The sequence below is a fragment of the Lolium rigidum genome, chromosome 2 (assembly GCF_022539505.1).
Source record: "Lolium rigidum isolate FL_2022 chromosome 2, APGP_CSIRO_Lrig_0.1, whole genome shotgun sequence".
Lineage (NCBI taxonomy): Eukaryota > Viridiplantae > Streptophyta > Magnoliopsida > Poales > Poaceae > Lolium > Lolium rigidum.
The window spans coordinates 263,298,411-263,312,902 of NC_061509.1; the positions used below are offsets into that span (position 1 = coordinate 263,298,411).

Sequence of the window (14,492 nt, forward strand, 5' to 3'; positions counted from 1 at the left end):
GTGAGGAACAAAATCAACGAGACCAGTTTCGATCTGTTTACCTCTCGTTCATGATGTTGCTTGCTACCGACGAAGTCGACGATCTTGAACGTGCCATCGAGATCGGCTCCTTGTCGCCTCTAAATCCCACAGACGGCGCCAATTGACAAGGTATTAACTTGTCAATGCCTACGGATTGTAGACTAGGGTTTAGTTGGATGTAGAGGGCAAGTAGATCTCGAAGATTTCAGCCGAAAAGTACTCAACGAATATAAAACTAGGGTTATGTTGACAGTAAATTCGATCCTTTCTTTCTCCCTCGACTCCCCCTTATATAGGAGGTGGAGCCGAGGGTTTCGTAATACACAAGTTTACAGAGTCCGGGAGGGTTTCTAACCCGTCCCGCAAGATTACAAGTATCATTTCCTAATACAACTCTAGTTTTCCTTAACAGTATCTTGGGCTTCCGAATCTTTTTATCCTTCGGGTCATGGGCCTTTAGTAAACCCCAGGTACCATTTTCGGCAGGCCCATTGGAGATGCCTATGTCACCGCGAGCGCATCGGCCAAGAGGTGATGGCGGCGTGAGCTGCGTCGGTGTCTCCCCCGGCACAGTCCATGTTCATGTCTCCCCCGGCACCGGCACCGTCCGCGTTCATGTCTCTTATTTCAAAACCTATTCGTATTTGGTGGCCGTGTGTTAGCCCAAATTTCATATTCGTAGACTTATTCGAATTTCTATGGTTGTGTTTGAGATTTCAAATTTAAATTATCTATCAGAGCCACCTGTTTAGGCGCCGGTGAAGAATGTTGTACCGGCATCCCAAAACGGAGGTGCCGGTGCCCTGCGGCGCCTATTTGGAGCTGCTGGGCCGTTGCAGTGACCGGACTTCTTCGCTCGGCCCTTTGCGAAGATTGAACGCCAGCCCACTAGCGCGGCACGAGAGTTTCGACGTAAAAGACTGACACGGTCATTGCGACGGCCCAGAAAGACCTCATGCCCCAGCTCCATCTCAATTCTCGTTCCCAGGCTGGAAAAACAAAGCAAGCTCAATCCCCTTCCTCACGGAAACCTACTGACGAAAATGGAAGACGACGCGGCGGCCGCCGCCGCCGCCGCCGCCGTATCCAAGGTGCTCGCCGACGACGACCTCCTCGCCGAGATTCTCCTCCGCGTCGGCTTCCCCACCACCCTCGTCCGCGCCGCCGCCGTCTGCAAGCGATGGCTCCACCACGCCTCCGGCAAGGCCTTCCTCCGCCGTTTCCGTAAGCTCAACCCACCTCGCCTCCTCGGTTTCTACACCAAGATAAATCAAGGGGCTCCACGCTTCGTGCCTATGCTTCCTCCCGAGCCCCCCGAGCTGGCCGCCGCCATCCGCATCGTCGGGGGCTACCGCTTCCCCGCAGGCCCCGACGGAGTAATGTCTGAGGGCTACAGCTTAGGCGTGAACGGAGAGTCATTGTTCCGTTACGAAGTATCGGTCCACGACTGCCGGAACGGAAGCGTCTCCACCGTGCTGTGCGGCAGAAGAAGGCGTGGATATCGATATGAATCGAGACGCAACATTGTAATGCACAACCCACTTTGCCCCGAGAGAGCCATGGCCATCGACCCACCACTCTCACCCCACCACCAGCACCCCAATTACGGCGGTTCTCATGGCTGTATAATACTCTCCAGAGAAGAAAAGGACGGCGGTTTATCTCACTTTTATGTGATGCTGGAGAACCCTATGGTGTTGGATATAACATCTGCAACAAATTTTATGGCACACGTGTTCATCTTGAAAGATGGAGTCTGGTGCATGCTTGCCTCGGCCACTACACGGATCGACCATTGGCGGGGCATACGAGCTGTGCTGGTCGACAATAAAATCTACATGGTGCCCACCTACACAGAAATTACCGTCTTGGATTTGGCGACCTCAAGTTTTTCCACAATTCAGCTCCCATACCCACGAGGACTGGGCAGCAGCTTCATGATATCACGGGCTGATGATGCTTCCGGTGTGTATCTTGTCAGGATGAAAGAAAATGAACTTCGCATATGGCTCCACAAGGGGGACAGCTGGTCAGTCGTTGATACCTTTTCTCTGAATGACATGTGTGCAAATCTGATGATGTCAGACTGGGTTAAGGATACTGTTTGTTCTGAACGTCGGATAACCCACGTGGGGGACAACGCTGAGTTTGTGATCTTGCAAAGGCGTCGGGCTGTGCTCTATCTGGATACGAGGCGCAGGACACTGCGTATATTGTATGAGGTGCCAAAAGAAGATGAACCATACGATGGCGTTATTAGTGCAAATCCTTTTATGATGATATGGCCTCCCACATTCCCTGCGCTGAAGTCTGATCCTACCAGGTTTGCCTTTTGGCCCTCAGATAATTCTATATAGTGCTCTTGTTGAGCTTACGCAGTTTAGCAATGTTCATCTTCCATCACACTGCTTGGTATATATGTTGAATGGTGTGTTAGGTATATGATTGGTTCCTTGCGGCATTTTCACATACTTGTTAACCGACATTTTAGAATGCTCGTGTTCAAACACTTCGGTATTGTGGTCACAATGTATTGTGTTGAGAGGTGACACACTTCCATGATGCGGTTGTGGCACGGAAGGATGAGGTTGTCTCGTGAATGTTACAACAGTATGGACTCCATACTTGTTAGAATAATTGCATTTCATAGTGTTGCTTGTTATCATTTGCTAGACCTATACTAAATTTTCAAGTTATGGCTTATTACTCCATGGAATGGTAACTTTTGTTGGCACCAGTCATCATTTTTTTCTGAACTTGCTCTTCCACATATATAATCTAATAATAGTACTAGCATTTTATACTGGTACTAAAAAGTGTCTTATTTGGTGTTTTAGAAGGGAAATCCGTTCTGCTTTATCACATTTTTTTGTTTTTTCATGCATTCTTAATCGTACAACTAAAGTTGGATGTTCAATAGTATAAACATTGTGTTTTAGAATGTTGATGTATAATGGAATTAACTCCATATATGTATGCTGAAGCACGCTGTTGAATAGTGGATCTTATATCTCTTATTTATGGTTCCTGATTCAGATATATCATAGTGGAAGTTTACTTTGATATGACTAGTGGATGATACAGTTATGGGTAATTTGTGCTTCTGTGGGATTTGTCCTTCATTGATCTGACAATTCTTTTACTGAAATGTATCATAAAAATATGCATGTCTAGGATATGAATGCATTTAAATAACTTTGTAGGAGAAATGCAATACTTTTAGTTTTGAGCTCACATGATTGTCTATCGTTTTACTAGCCACCTGTCCTTACTCCTTAATCATTCGAAATTCCAAATTCTGTATCTACCAATACACTTCCATCCTTAATACCGGCTTGTCATTTGTGTAAGCATGCTAATTGAATGACTCTAGATTTGTTAAAAAAAATAGAGCCCTAAGTTACTATAACTGCAGATATCATTTCCTAGACATATGCTGAAGTGTCAGTACAGCATATTACTCCATGGGATCGTTAATTTTGTTAAAGCTTCTCTTGGCAACAGACATCATGCTTCCTGAACCCTTTCTTCCCAGTATATATAGTCTAGTGATAACCATTTATAGAGTTACTGAAGATGACTCGTTCGTTTGCTGTAGCATGGACATTTGATTCTGCTTTTATTACTGTTTTCTTAATTATCAGTGCGTTGTCCTTATACGCGAAACTGAAAATTGCGTTTTCAAAATTGTGAACATGGCTTTATTTTAGAAAGTTGATGTATAGTTGAATGAATGTTCCATATCTATATGTTGAACCAAGCTGTTGCTTAGTGTACCATGTATCTCTCTTATCCATGATTTCTTATGACGCAGATATATGACAGCAAAATTTTATTTCATATTTGTGGTGGATAATACAATTTACCAAATGAGTAATTTGTGCTTGCATGGAACTTCTTCTAGATCAAGACTAGTTTTACTGGACTACAAACTGTATAACGGAAACATGCCCCCATAGTGTATGAAGGCATTTAACCTGTACCCCCTGTAGGAACAAATGCATTACTTTGAGCGCTTATAATATTACCTGCCATTGTACTAGCCACTTGTATTCACCATTTATTTTAAATTCTGGAAATTTCCCCATCCTGATCTATGTTATGTTTTCCTTGAAACAGAAATGCCATGTGAACAAGGAAGATATCAGGAAGCTATTGGATGGTATCTATCTACGGCGGTGGCGGTGAGGGTGGCAGGGCCGAGCCCTGTGCGAGACTCCAAATTGGGCCCTATCATACTACACAATTTGCACTATTCAATAAGTATAATGTATATATTTTAATATCCTACAGATTAATTGGATATGTTAATAATCATGCTTAGTCAAATCTCGGTTGCATAATGTTTACCTGAAAAACATCATTCTTTTAGGGTTCTTCAACCTCATAATCAATCTTGTCCAACACTTCACTCGATATTGTTGTTAAATCAATGAGTCTTTTTTTACCATCATAGTAATTAAGCATATATGATTTCAGTAGATTTAATTTAGAAAAGCTCTGTTGTTGATGAAACAGTCACAAATATAATCAACAAAATTCTTTATGCAATATTTGCGTTGAGAAAATAATCAAGCCGCTTTAAATATTTCAGAATTTCAAGAGCCTCCATATCTTCTGCAATGAATTCTTAAGAAACTTCAGATCAACATATCAACACTACGTATAAAAGATTAAATAACAAAATTAACAAGATTCGGCATCATCAATCAATTAGAGTATTATCTAAGTTGCTAATTTGTTTGACAATTAAGTGAACCAAAAGATCAACCGCGTGTGCCTCAACATTGTTGATCAGAACGCAGAAGATGAGAAAAAAAATCAAATTACCACGCCTAATGGTAGGACCGATGCGTGGCGGCTCGGAGCTTTCCGTCGCGGCCTCGTGAGTCCAGGATACTTTGCTCCAGCCTGCAGGCCATGCATCGTCGTCGCTGCCTCGCTGAGTCCTGATGAGTTGCTTGTTGTCATTTTCCAACCTAACGGTAACTCTAGATCCCTCGGATCGAGAAACCGAGGAGGCGAGGCCGTGACCGCGAGGACGGTTCACTCGCGACGTGGTTTTCTTCCATCGTTCCAAGGCCCAGGTAAGTCCCTTTCCTTCTCTCTTTTCTAATTTTTTTCTAACATGTTATACTTATATTATATAGGCCTTCATAACAATTTGGGGCCCCCAAATTTTGGGGCCCTGTGCGAGCTGCACTCTCCGCACACGTGGCCGCTCGGGCCTGGAGGGTGGCATCTGGAGAGGAGCAGTAGTGAGGTGCATTTTCTAAGTATCTCATTGTAGTTCGAACTGCCACTTGTAATGGATTTATTGATTAGGATTAAGATGCGATGTAAACCGGAGCTGGTACTCATGTCTTAGAGACTAAGGTCATCGTTTTGTGTGGTTGAGAAGAGAACACTTTTTTTTTTCGAGAACCTGCAGGAGATCTGCGCGTCATTGTATTAAGTGAGAAAGATAGTTTGAGCTACAAATGATCCACGATTGGCGGTTTTGGAACAAGCAGGGTCCGCCAACCTACAGAGCATGCTAGTCTATATCTCCCCGTAGCCCACGTCTACTAGCTAGCCAGCCATGCCACTCGTCGACGATGAGGTTGATGACGATCGGTGCGGTGGTGCACTTGTTCTCAAAGATGTGTGCGTTCCTCTCAGTCCATAGGCCGCGCAAGGTAAGGGTGATCAGTGAATTCGCACCCTTCCGCTCCTTGGAGTTGAATCGCTGCGTGGCCGTGATCCACTAGTCGTTGATATCGTTGTTGGCGATTGGCGAGATGTCTGGCAGCCGCAGACGGAGGATGATGCCAGCCCAAATTTTCCGCGCAAAACCACGGTGAAGGGAGATGTGGTCTAGCGTCTCATCATCTGCATCACAGAGTGGGCAGAGGGTATGGGATGGCAATCCGTGTCGCAGGCGTCGATCGGTAGTCCAGCAGCGATGGCGTAGGGCAAGCCAGGCATGCAGCTTGTATTTGAGCTGCGCGAAGAAATGCCAGATAAGGGGCGCGGCCGGCAGGCCGGTCATGCCGTGGAAAAGACTGCGATACGCCGTGCGCGACGTGAACTGGCCGTCTCCGCGCCATTTCCAACGGAAGATGTCCCGGCCTTGCCCGTCGTTGGCGGCGAGGCGTGCCTCTTGGACTGCCGTCCACAGCCGCAAGAACTGGGTAACCACCTCGATCGTGAGTGTTCCAGTGATGTCATTGGCCCAGCTGTTGCCTGCTAGCCCTTCCCGGACGGAGCGGCGTCGCCGAACCGCTGGACGTACACACTGCAAGACGGATGGGGCAATGGCTGCCGCCGTGAGGCCGTTGATCCAAGCATCCTCCCGAAAAAGAACGGAAGCACCAGATCGTAGCTCAATCTGCACGGAGGCGTTGAACAGCGCGAGGGAGTCCTTGTTGATGTGCACGCCGAGGCGGCTCCATGGCTTGTCACTGTCTACCTTGTTGAGCCAGAGCCATCGCGTTCGCAACGCAGTGTTCAACCGTCGTAGATCATGCAAGCCAAGGCCACCGAGGCTTTTTGGCTGGTAGATGAGGCGCCATGCGACGACGCAACAGCCGCTCTACACATTCTCCCGTCTAGCCCAAAGGAAGCCACACCGCAGTTTGTCGATTGCCTTGAGGAACCACGGGTCCAGGTCAAGAGCAAGCAGTTAATAGACGACAGAAGCGGTCATCACCGCTTGGACATAAACCAGCTGACCTTCCCGTGTCATGAGCCGAGCCTTCCAGAACGGGAGCTTGGCGGCCAGATTGTCAAGCACCCGCTGCAGCTCGGCCTTCCTTGGTTTTCCAATGGACAAAGGAAGACCCAAGTAACTACAGGGGATCTGGGCAATCGGGCACGGCAGAGCTGGAGCGATGGCCTCCAGCGTTTCCTCGGAGCATCGAATGGGCGCTGCACTGCTCTTCCCTAGGTTGGCATTGAGTCCCGAGGCCAACCCAAAACAACCTAAGATTTCCCACACAGCTGCAAGCTCTTCCGGCTCTAGCTTGGCAAATATGACGACGTCGTCGGCATACAAGGAGACGCGGTGGCGCAGGCCGATAGAGGAGAGATCAGCGAGGACGCCAGAGTGCTCGGCTGTCCGAAACAGAGCCGAGAGCACGTCCATGGCAATGACGAACAACAAGGGGGAGATGGGGTCGTCCTGGCGCAACCCTCTGCCGTGTCTGAACGCGTCCCCGGCGGTGCCATTGATGAGGATGGAAGTGCTCGCCGTGCGCAAAAGGAGGGTGTTCCACCGAATTCACCTGGGGCCGAACCCGCGTTGCCGCAGAATGCTCAGAAGGAATGGCCAGGAGATGCTATCAAACGCCTTGGCCACGTCGATCTTCAGTAGCACCGACGGGATGTTGCGCCGATGAAGGAGCTTGACGCTCTCTTTGACAAGCAAGAAATTGTCCTGGATGCAGCGGCCGCGGATGAACGCCGTTTGATTCTTGTCGACCAGCTCCTCCATCTGCGGTGCTAGCCGACGTGCCATGACCTTGGTGAGAAGGCGCGCGAAGCTATGAACGAGGATGATTGGACGGAAGTCTTTGAGCTCGTGCGCGACAACCTTTTTGGGTAGCAGGGCAAGAAGAGCTGTGTTCAAACCCTCAAAACCCTCATCCCGCCCGAGCCAGACTGCCCGCATCACCGCCATAACGTCGAGCTTGATCGTATGCCAACAGTATTGATAGAACTCCCATGTGAAACCGTCGGGGCCCGGTGATTTGTTGGATGGCATCGCATGAATAGCGACAACCACCTCGTCGTCGGTGAATTGGGCTTCAAGGCCGGAGAGGTCGATCGGCTGTAGCCCAAGGGCGGCGAGCAAAACATCGAAGTCTCTTGGCTGGGCGGAGCCAAGGAGGTTGAGGAACTAGCTGGTGGCCAACTCGACCTTGTCCTGCAAGTCAGACGCCACCTGATCTCCAAAGCGCAGAGAGGTGATGATGCCGCGTTGTCGCCTGGATGTTGCAATGATGTGATAGAATTGCGAGGAAGCATCGCCATCTCGCAGCCCAGCCACCCTAGCCCTTTGTCGAGAGATGGTCCGCTAGAGAGAGGCCAGCCCCAGCACCTTGAGTTTGAGGCTCCGGCGTAGCCATATCTCCATGGCGGACAGAGGCCGATTGTCCTGAGCCGCATCAAGCCTGGAGATGATTTCGTTGGCCACCAAAAGGAGATCACAGACAGATCCCACCCTGCGTTGGCTCCACCTCTGTAGACTGCGGCTGACACGTCGAAGCTTGAACTCCAGCTTGGCCAGGGGGTTTGATGGCGGCACAATGCCATCGACATCATTGTCCCATAGGCTCTTAACCTCGTCGTGGAAACCGTCAAGCTTGAGCCAAAAGCGCTCGAGACGGAAACGCCACGCTATCGAGGATTCCACCGCCGTAGACATGAGGATGGGGCAGTGATCAGACAGCGAGGAGGAAAGCGGTGTGAGCGCGGCCATGGGATGAAGATCGTCCCACTCGACGGAGGCAAACCAGTGATCGAGCTTTACGAGCGTTGGAGTCGATCGCTCATTGCTCCAAGTGAAGCGCCTGCTGATGTCTACGCACTCTTCTATTCCTGTAGACAGTGTTGGGCCTCCAAGAGCAGAGGTTTGTAGAACAGCAGCAAGTTTCCCTTAAGTGGATCACCCAAGGTTTATCGAACTCAGGGAGGAAGAGGTCGAAGATATCCCTCTCAAGCAACCCTGCAATCACGATACAAGAAGTCTCTTGTGTCCCCAACACACCTAATACACTTGTCAGATGTATAGGTGCACTAGTTCGGCGAAGAGATAGTGAAATACAAGTAGTATGAATGTATATGAGCAGTAGTAACGGCGCCAGAAAAGTGCTTGCTAGCGTGCAGTTGATGGTAGTAATATTGCAGGAAGCAAAGATGCAGTAAAACAGTAAACAAGCGATGATTGCAGTATTTGGAAACAAGGCCTAGGGATCATACTTTCACTAGTGGACACTCTCAACATTGATCACATAAATAAATAATTTCTCTTCCTTTGTGCTACATATACTCTTGTTTGATAATGAACACCATTCGTTGTGTAGGGCTACAAGAGCTCACTCAAGCCGGAGTTAACAAGTGCCACAACATTCGACATTCATATTTAAGTAACCTTTAGAGCATAATAGATCTTTGCAATTTAAACCGAGTATTAACATAGCATACACACTGTCACCTTTACACTATGAAGGGGGAATAAATCACATCAATACTATCATAGTAATAATTAACTCCATAACCTACAAGAGATTATGATCATAGCCTACGCCAAGTACTACACGATGCACACACTGTCACCATTATACCGTGAAGGAGGAATAGACTACTTTAATAACATCACAAGAGTAGCACATAGACTAATAGTGATACAAAGCTCATATGAATCTCAATCATGTAAGGCAGCTCATGAGATTATTGTATTGAAGTACATAGGAGAGAGTTTAACCACATAGCTACCGGTACAGCCCTTAGCCTCGATGGAGAACTACTCCCTCCTCATGGGAGACATCAGCGTTGATGAAGATGGCGGTGGTGTCGATGGAGAAGCCTTCCGGGGGCACTTCCCCATCCCGGCGGCGTGCCGGAACAGAGACTCCTGTCCCCCAGATCTTGGCTTCGCGATGGCGGCGGCTCTGGAAGGTTTCTCGTACCGTGGCTTTTTCGTATCGAAGATTTAGGTCAGGGACCTTTAAATAGGCGAAGAGGCGGAGTCGGAGGGGGTACGGAGCCGCCACACAATAGGGTGGCGCGGGCCCTAGCCTGGCCGCGCCAGCCCCATGTGTGGGCCCCCTGTGGCTCTCCTCTGGTGGCTCTCGGGTGTTCTGGAAGCTTTGTGGAATTCTAAGATGCTGGGCGTTGATTTCGTCCAATTCCGAGAATATTTCCTTACTAGGATTTCTGAAACCAAAAACAACAGAAAATAGGAACTGGCACTTCGGCATCTCGTCAATAGGTTAGTTCCGGAAAACGCATCAAAACGATATAAAGTGTGAACAAAACATGTAGGTATTATCATAAAACTAGCATGGAACATAAGAAATTATAGATACGTTTGAGATGTATCACCTGCCGATAAGCTGAGACTCTTTGAGCTCCAGATCATTAAGGCATCTACGGAACATGCCAATGGCACGCCGATCAACATTGGGCGTGTTCTTGTCCGCCGCAGAAGCGATGAGGTTGAAATCGCCAGTGATCGCCCATGGGCCGTGGAGCAGAGGTCGTAGAGCACGTAACTCGTCGAGGAAGACCGGCTTGAGATCCATGGTAGTTGGCCCCTACACCGTCGTAAGCCACCATGGAGCGGTATCCGCGCAGGAGAGCTCCACCGAAACGAAGAAGCGGTCGACACGAGAGCGTAGGACGCGGACATCCTCCGATCGCCAAGCAACAATGATCCCACCAGCGGAGCCAACAGACGGCAAGTACACAAACCCGTCATAGCGGGCGCCAAAACATTCAACAATGTCAAAGGCGGATACAGATTGCAGCTTGGACTCCGAGATGCAAACTACCGATGCCGCTGCATCCTCTACCGCAACACGAACGGCCGTGCGACGCGCAGGGTTGTTGAGGCCCCTTGCGTTTCCAAACTGCTAGACATAGATTAGGCGTATCCATAGCGAACATTCTGCCCAAAGACACACACGTAGCGCGGATCAGGCGCTGGTCACGGTGACCAAGGATTCCTCGCCAACGCCCTGACAACTGAGGCCAAAGAGAGCTGAGATGGCGCTGACTTGCTCTGGCCCAAGCGGCGAGGCGAAGAGAGTCGCATACTCTTCCAACTGCTCGCTGGACAACCTTTCTTCCTCATGGAAAATCCCTAGCTTCTGCATCAAGATGCGTTGTGCTCGCTTGATCGCGGAAGCAGATGCCCCGGCTCCTTTTGCTGCGAGCCGCCGGCTCCGACGGGCCGAGGTTTTGGTGACCATGAATAGACGTCGACGGTCGACCTTGGAATCTGGGAGGCTGAGCAGTGGGTCCTCCAATCGCTGTTAGGGTTTCCGCATCTTCTGCCCTAGCATCTTGAGGAATCAGGTCCTGCTCAGTCTGAGCCGCTATATGGCCAACGGAGGGCTCCGCGTGCTTCACAGGTGGGACCGCAACAATGGTCTTAGCGCCCGATCTCATGGGTGTGTGCTGCGGGAAAACAGGAGACATGTGCTCGGCATGGGCATCCTCCATGCTACGGTGTCCTAGGGAACTGCGCGCCACAATGTCGCGAGTCAGAATCCAAGGAGATGCGTCCGAACGAGGCCCATCCCCCTCAAACTCTCCTCGGCGAGCGGACAAGAGAGCTTCTGCAGCCTCGATCGCCACACTGTCACCTCGAAGACATTACAAGCCAATGGGAACTACGCTGCCATAGGAGCTCACCGAGCAAGATCGTTGACATGAAGAAGCTGCCAAAGCCTGGGAGCAGGGTGCAGGCACGCCACCGCTCCCGTCCACGCACTGACGCGGGCTACCGGCTGCGGCTGAGCACGCATTGGCAGGGCATGGGGAAGCACACGACGACCGCTGTGTTGACCGCAGGTCCAACGGTGATCCCGCCCCATGGCTAGGGCTGACGTCAGCCCTACTAGAGATGGGCTCCACGGCGGCGGGCGAGGCTGTGACCGAGTTAGCAGCCGGAGCCCAGCGCTCCACCGAGCCGCCGTGCATTGTGACTCCAAGGTTAGCAGCCGCATCCATGGCAGCGTCGCTGCCGCCGGCGCGGCGCCCGTGTCTTCTTCTAGGAGCTCTATGATGCCGCCGGCGCCGTGCCTGCTGACCAGCATCATCTGCCGCACCATGATCTGCGCCACCCATGTGGCGGGCGGGCGGCCGGGGACTTGCATCACTTGTCGAGGATGGCGAGTTGCCGATGAGCCAATGAACGACCCAGAAACGGATCCGATACCACAAGACCCTAGGCGACTCCGTCCGCGGTCGTCCGTCAGACACCTGTAGCCGCAGGCCAGACCCGGGCTCCGACACGGCGAGCCACCGCACTGCCAGAATAGCGTCCACGTCATGCGTCCAGACGGAAAGGCGGAAGCAAGACATGTCCCTCCGGGTGGCCGTGGCGGGATCAACGGCGTCGATGACACCTGCCCCTTCTAGGAGCTTGTGGGCGGTGCGCTCTGCCCAGGCGTGGCCCGGGATGCCCCTGATCTCAACGTCGGCGAGAAACGGCACCTCACGCAGCACTGTGCCGGCCTGCCGTGTCCAAGGCTCTAGGTGCAGGGTGAAATGCGCGGACGACACCGATCCCGCATGCACCATGAGATCACGAACGTCGACGGTGTTGTAGAGGACGAGGAAGTCCGTTTTCCCAAAAGCCCTGATGGAGAAGGCGCTGGGCGGCTGGTTGAAGCTGGCACGGAGCTCCGCCGCCGCGATCTCAGGCGTAACCTCCACCCGCCCGCCTGCCACGGTGTCCATGATAGCGCGGTCAAGGTTGTGCTCTAGCTGGACCATGCCCTGAGAAGGTAGCACGTAGCAGAGGTCCACCTTGTCTGGGACGGCTCGGTGCGGCTCCCCTTGCGACGCGGAAGAAGGCGACGATGGGGCAAAAGGCGCGGAGAAGCCCACCTCCGCCGAGCCACCCTCGACGGCGCTCTCAGCACCGGACGAGATGACGTCGCGCCAGGTGCGTACGGCATCCGTGGCATGCAAGGCATCGACGGGCGCGCGCGGGTTGGCGGAGCCACCGGCGGCGTCCACCATCCTCATGGTTGGTGGAGCCTGCCGCGGCGGTGCCGCATCGGAGGGGCTGCGGGGCCGCTTGCAATCCTGTGAAGTGTGCTCAGAACCCCCGCATCGGACGCACAAGGTGGTGTTAGAACATTGCGCCGAGATGTGGCCCTCCTGGCCATAGTTATAGCAGCAGCTGTGGAGCGCGGCGGGGATCCGGGCAACGTTGCCGCCGGGGGGCCTGGAGGCCGGAAGGATCAACCGCTCCTGCCTGGCACGGTCGTGAGCACGGCGCGCGTTCCGGGCGCGGCGGGACTCGGAGATCTGCCAAGGTCGACCGCCCGCGCCCGCCGCAGCCGCCGCCGGTGGCCTGGCCGCTGCGACCTCCCTAGGGTGGCTGGGGCCCGCACCCGCGTCCCACCCGCTCGAGCCCAGCCGGTGGCCGGCAGGCGCCACGAAGAGCGAGCGCAGGGGTGGGGGCTGGGCGCGGGTCGGATTCAGAGAGCACTACCATACTGACCATGGGAAGGGGTGGTGGGTAGGTGGGTGGAGGACCACCGCCGTCGGGGAGGGCGACGGTTGCGCGGAGGGGCGCCCTGCGCCATGTTAGAATAGACAAATTGTATACGTATCGTATACGTATAGGACTTGTAATTGTACCCATATATAATGAGAAGAACCCTACCCGACGAGGCACGTCGGGACGCACACATCTTACGATTCTTTCATGGTATCAGACGCCGCGACCTGACCTACGGTTCTCGCGCCGCCGTCTTCCGCTTCCGCAGCTCGTCGCCGTCACAGCTCGTCGCTGCCATGATGGCGTCCGGAACGTCTGCCGACTCCACGGCTTCGACGTCCGCTTCTTCCGCGGGGCTCTCCGTCCCGCCCGCGGCCTCGGTCGCCGGATCGCTCGCGCTGAGCGCCGCGGTTCCGCCGGGGGCGCTCCCGCCGGGCACGGTTCCGCCGGGCGCGATCCCGCCAGGCGCGGCTCTGCCCGTGGCCTCATCTATTGGCGCGGTCCTGCCGCTCCCGTCCGGCACGGACGTGAATCCATCTGCTTCCACCACGATGGCTTCAATTCGTTCAGATGCATCACGGTATTCAGATTCCCTGGCCGCGTCCATGCAGCATATGGCAGGGCTTGGTACATACCCTGGTTACCACAACTACCCACAGATGGCCGGGCTTGGCACCCTCTAGCACTCGGGTTTCCGTGGCCGCCGCTGCTGCCTCCCGCCGGCGCGCCATCGCTGCCGTATACTGGCACCATGCCCTACAGCACGCCGCCCGGTTTTCCGCCTCAGCCGCAGCAGCCGCCGTCTTACGGCGCCGGACCGTTCAACAACCATGCGTTTCCCAGCATTGTCACCATCGCGCCGGCTATCACCATCAAGCTCACTAGCGATAACTACATGTTTTGGCGTGCTCAGGTTGGTCCGCTGCTCCGCAGCCATATGTTGATGGGCTATGTTGATGGATCCTTCGTCTGCCCCGACCCTCATGTCGTCGTTAGCCACGCCGGCGGTCTACACCAACAGCCGAACCCGGCGCACCAGCACTGGATTCAGCAGGACCAGGCAATCCTCTCGGGTTTCGTCTCCTCGATGACGGAGGGTGTCTTGGGTATGATCATGTTCGCCGGTACTTCTCGCGAGGCTTGGGAGACCTTGAGTGGCGCTTTTGCGTCGACATCTATTGCTCGTGCCTCGGCCCTCCGGCAAGAGATGGCTGACTTGAAGAAGGACAACAAGACCATCAATGTCTAC

The 14,492-nt window shown here is 52.7% G+C and overlaps 1 protein-coding gene across 1 annotated transcript; it reads left to right on the plus strand.

Annotated features, from left to right (window-relative positions):
- The first annotated feature begins 1,363 nt into the window (after window positions 1-1,363).
- Window positions 1,364-5,468, plus strand: LOC124688685. Its single transcript, XM_047222326.1, has 3 exons — window positions 1,364-2,344; window positions 4,141-4,211; window positions 5,257-5,468. Exons 1-2 carry the CDS (start codon window positions 1,401-1,403, stop codon window positions 4,151-4,153), a joined length of 957 nt encoding a protein of 318 aa, XP_047078282.1. The 5' UTR covers window positions 1,364-1,400; the 3' UTR covers window positions 4,154-4,211; window positions 5,257-5,468.
- The last annotated feature ends 9,024 nt before the right edge of the window (window positions 5,469-14,492 follow it).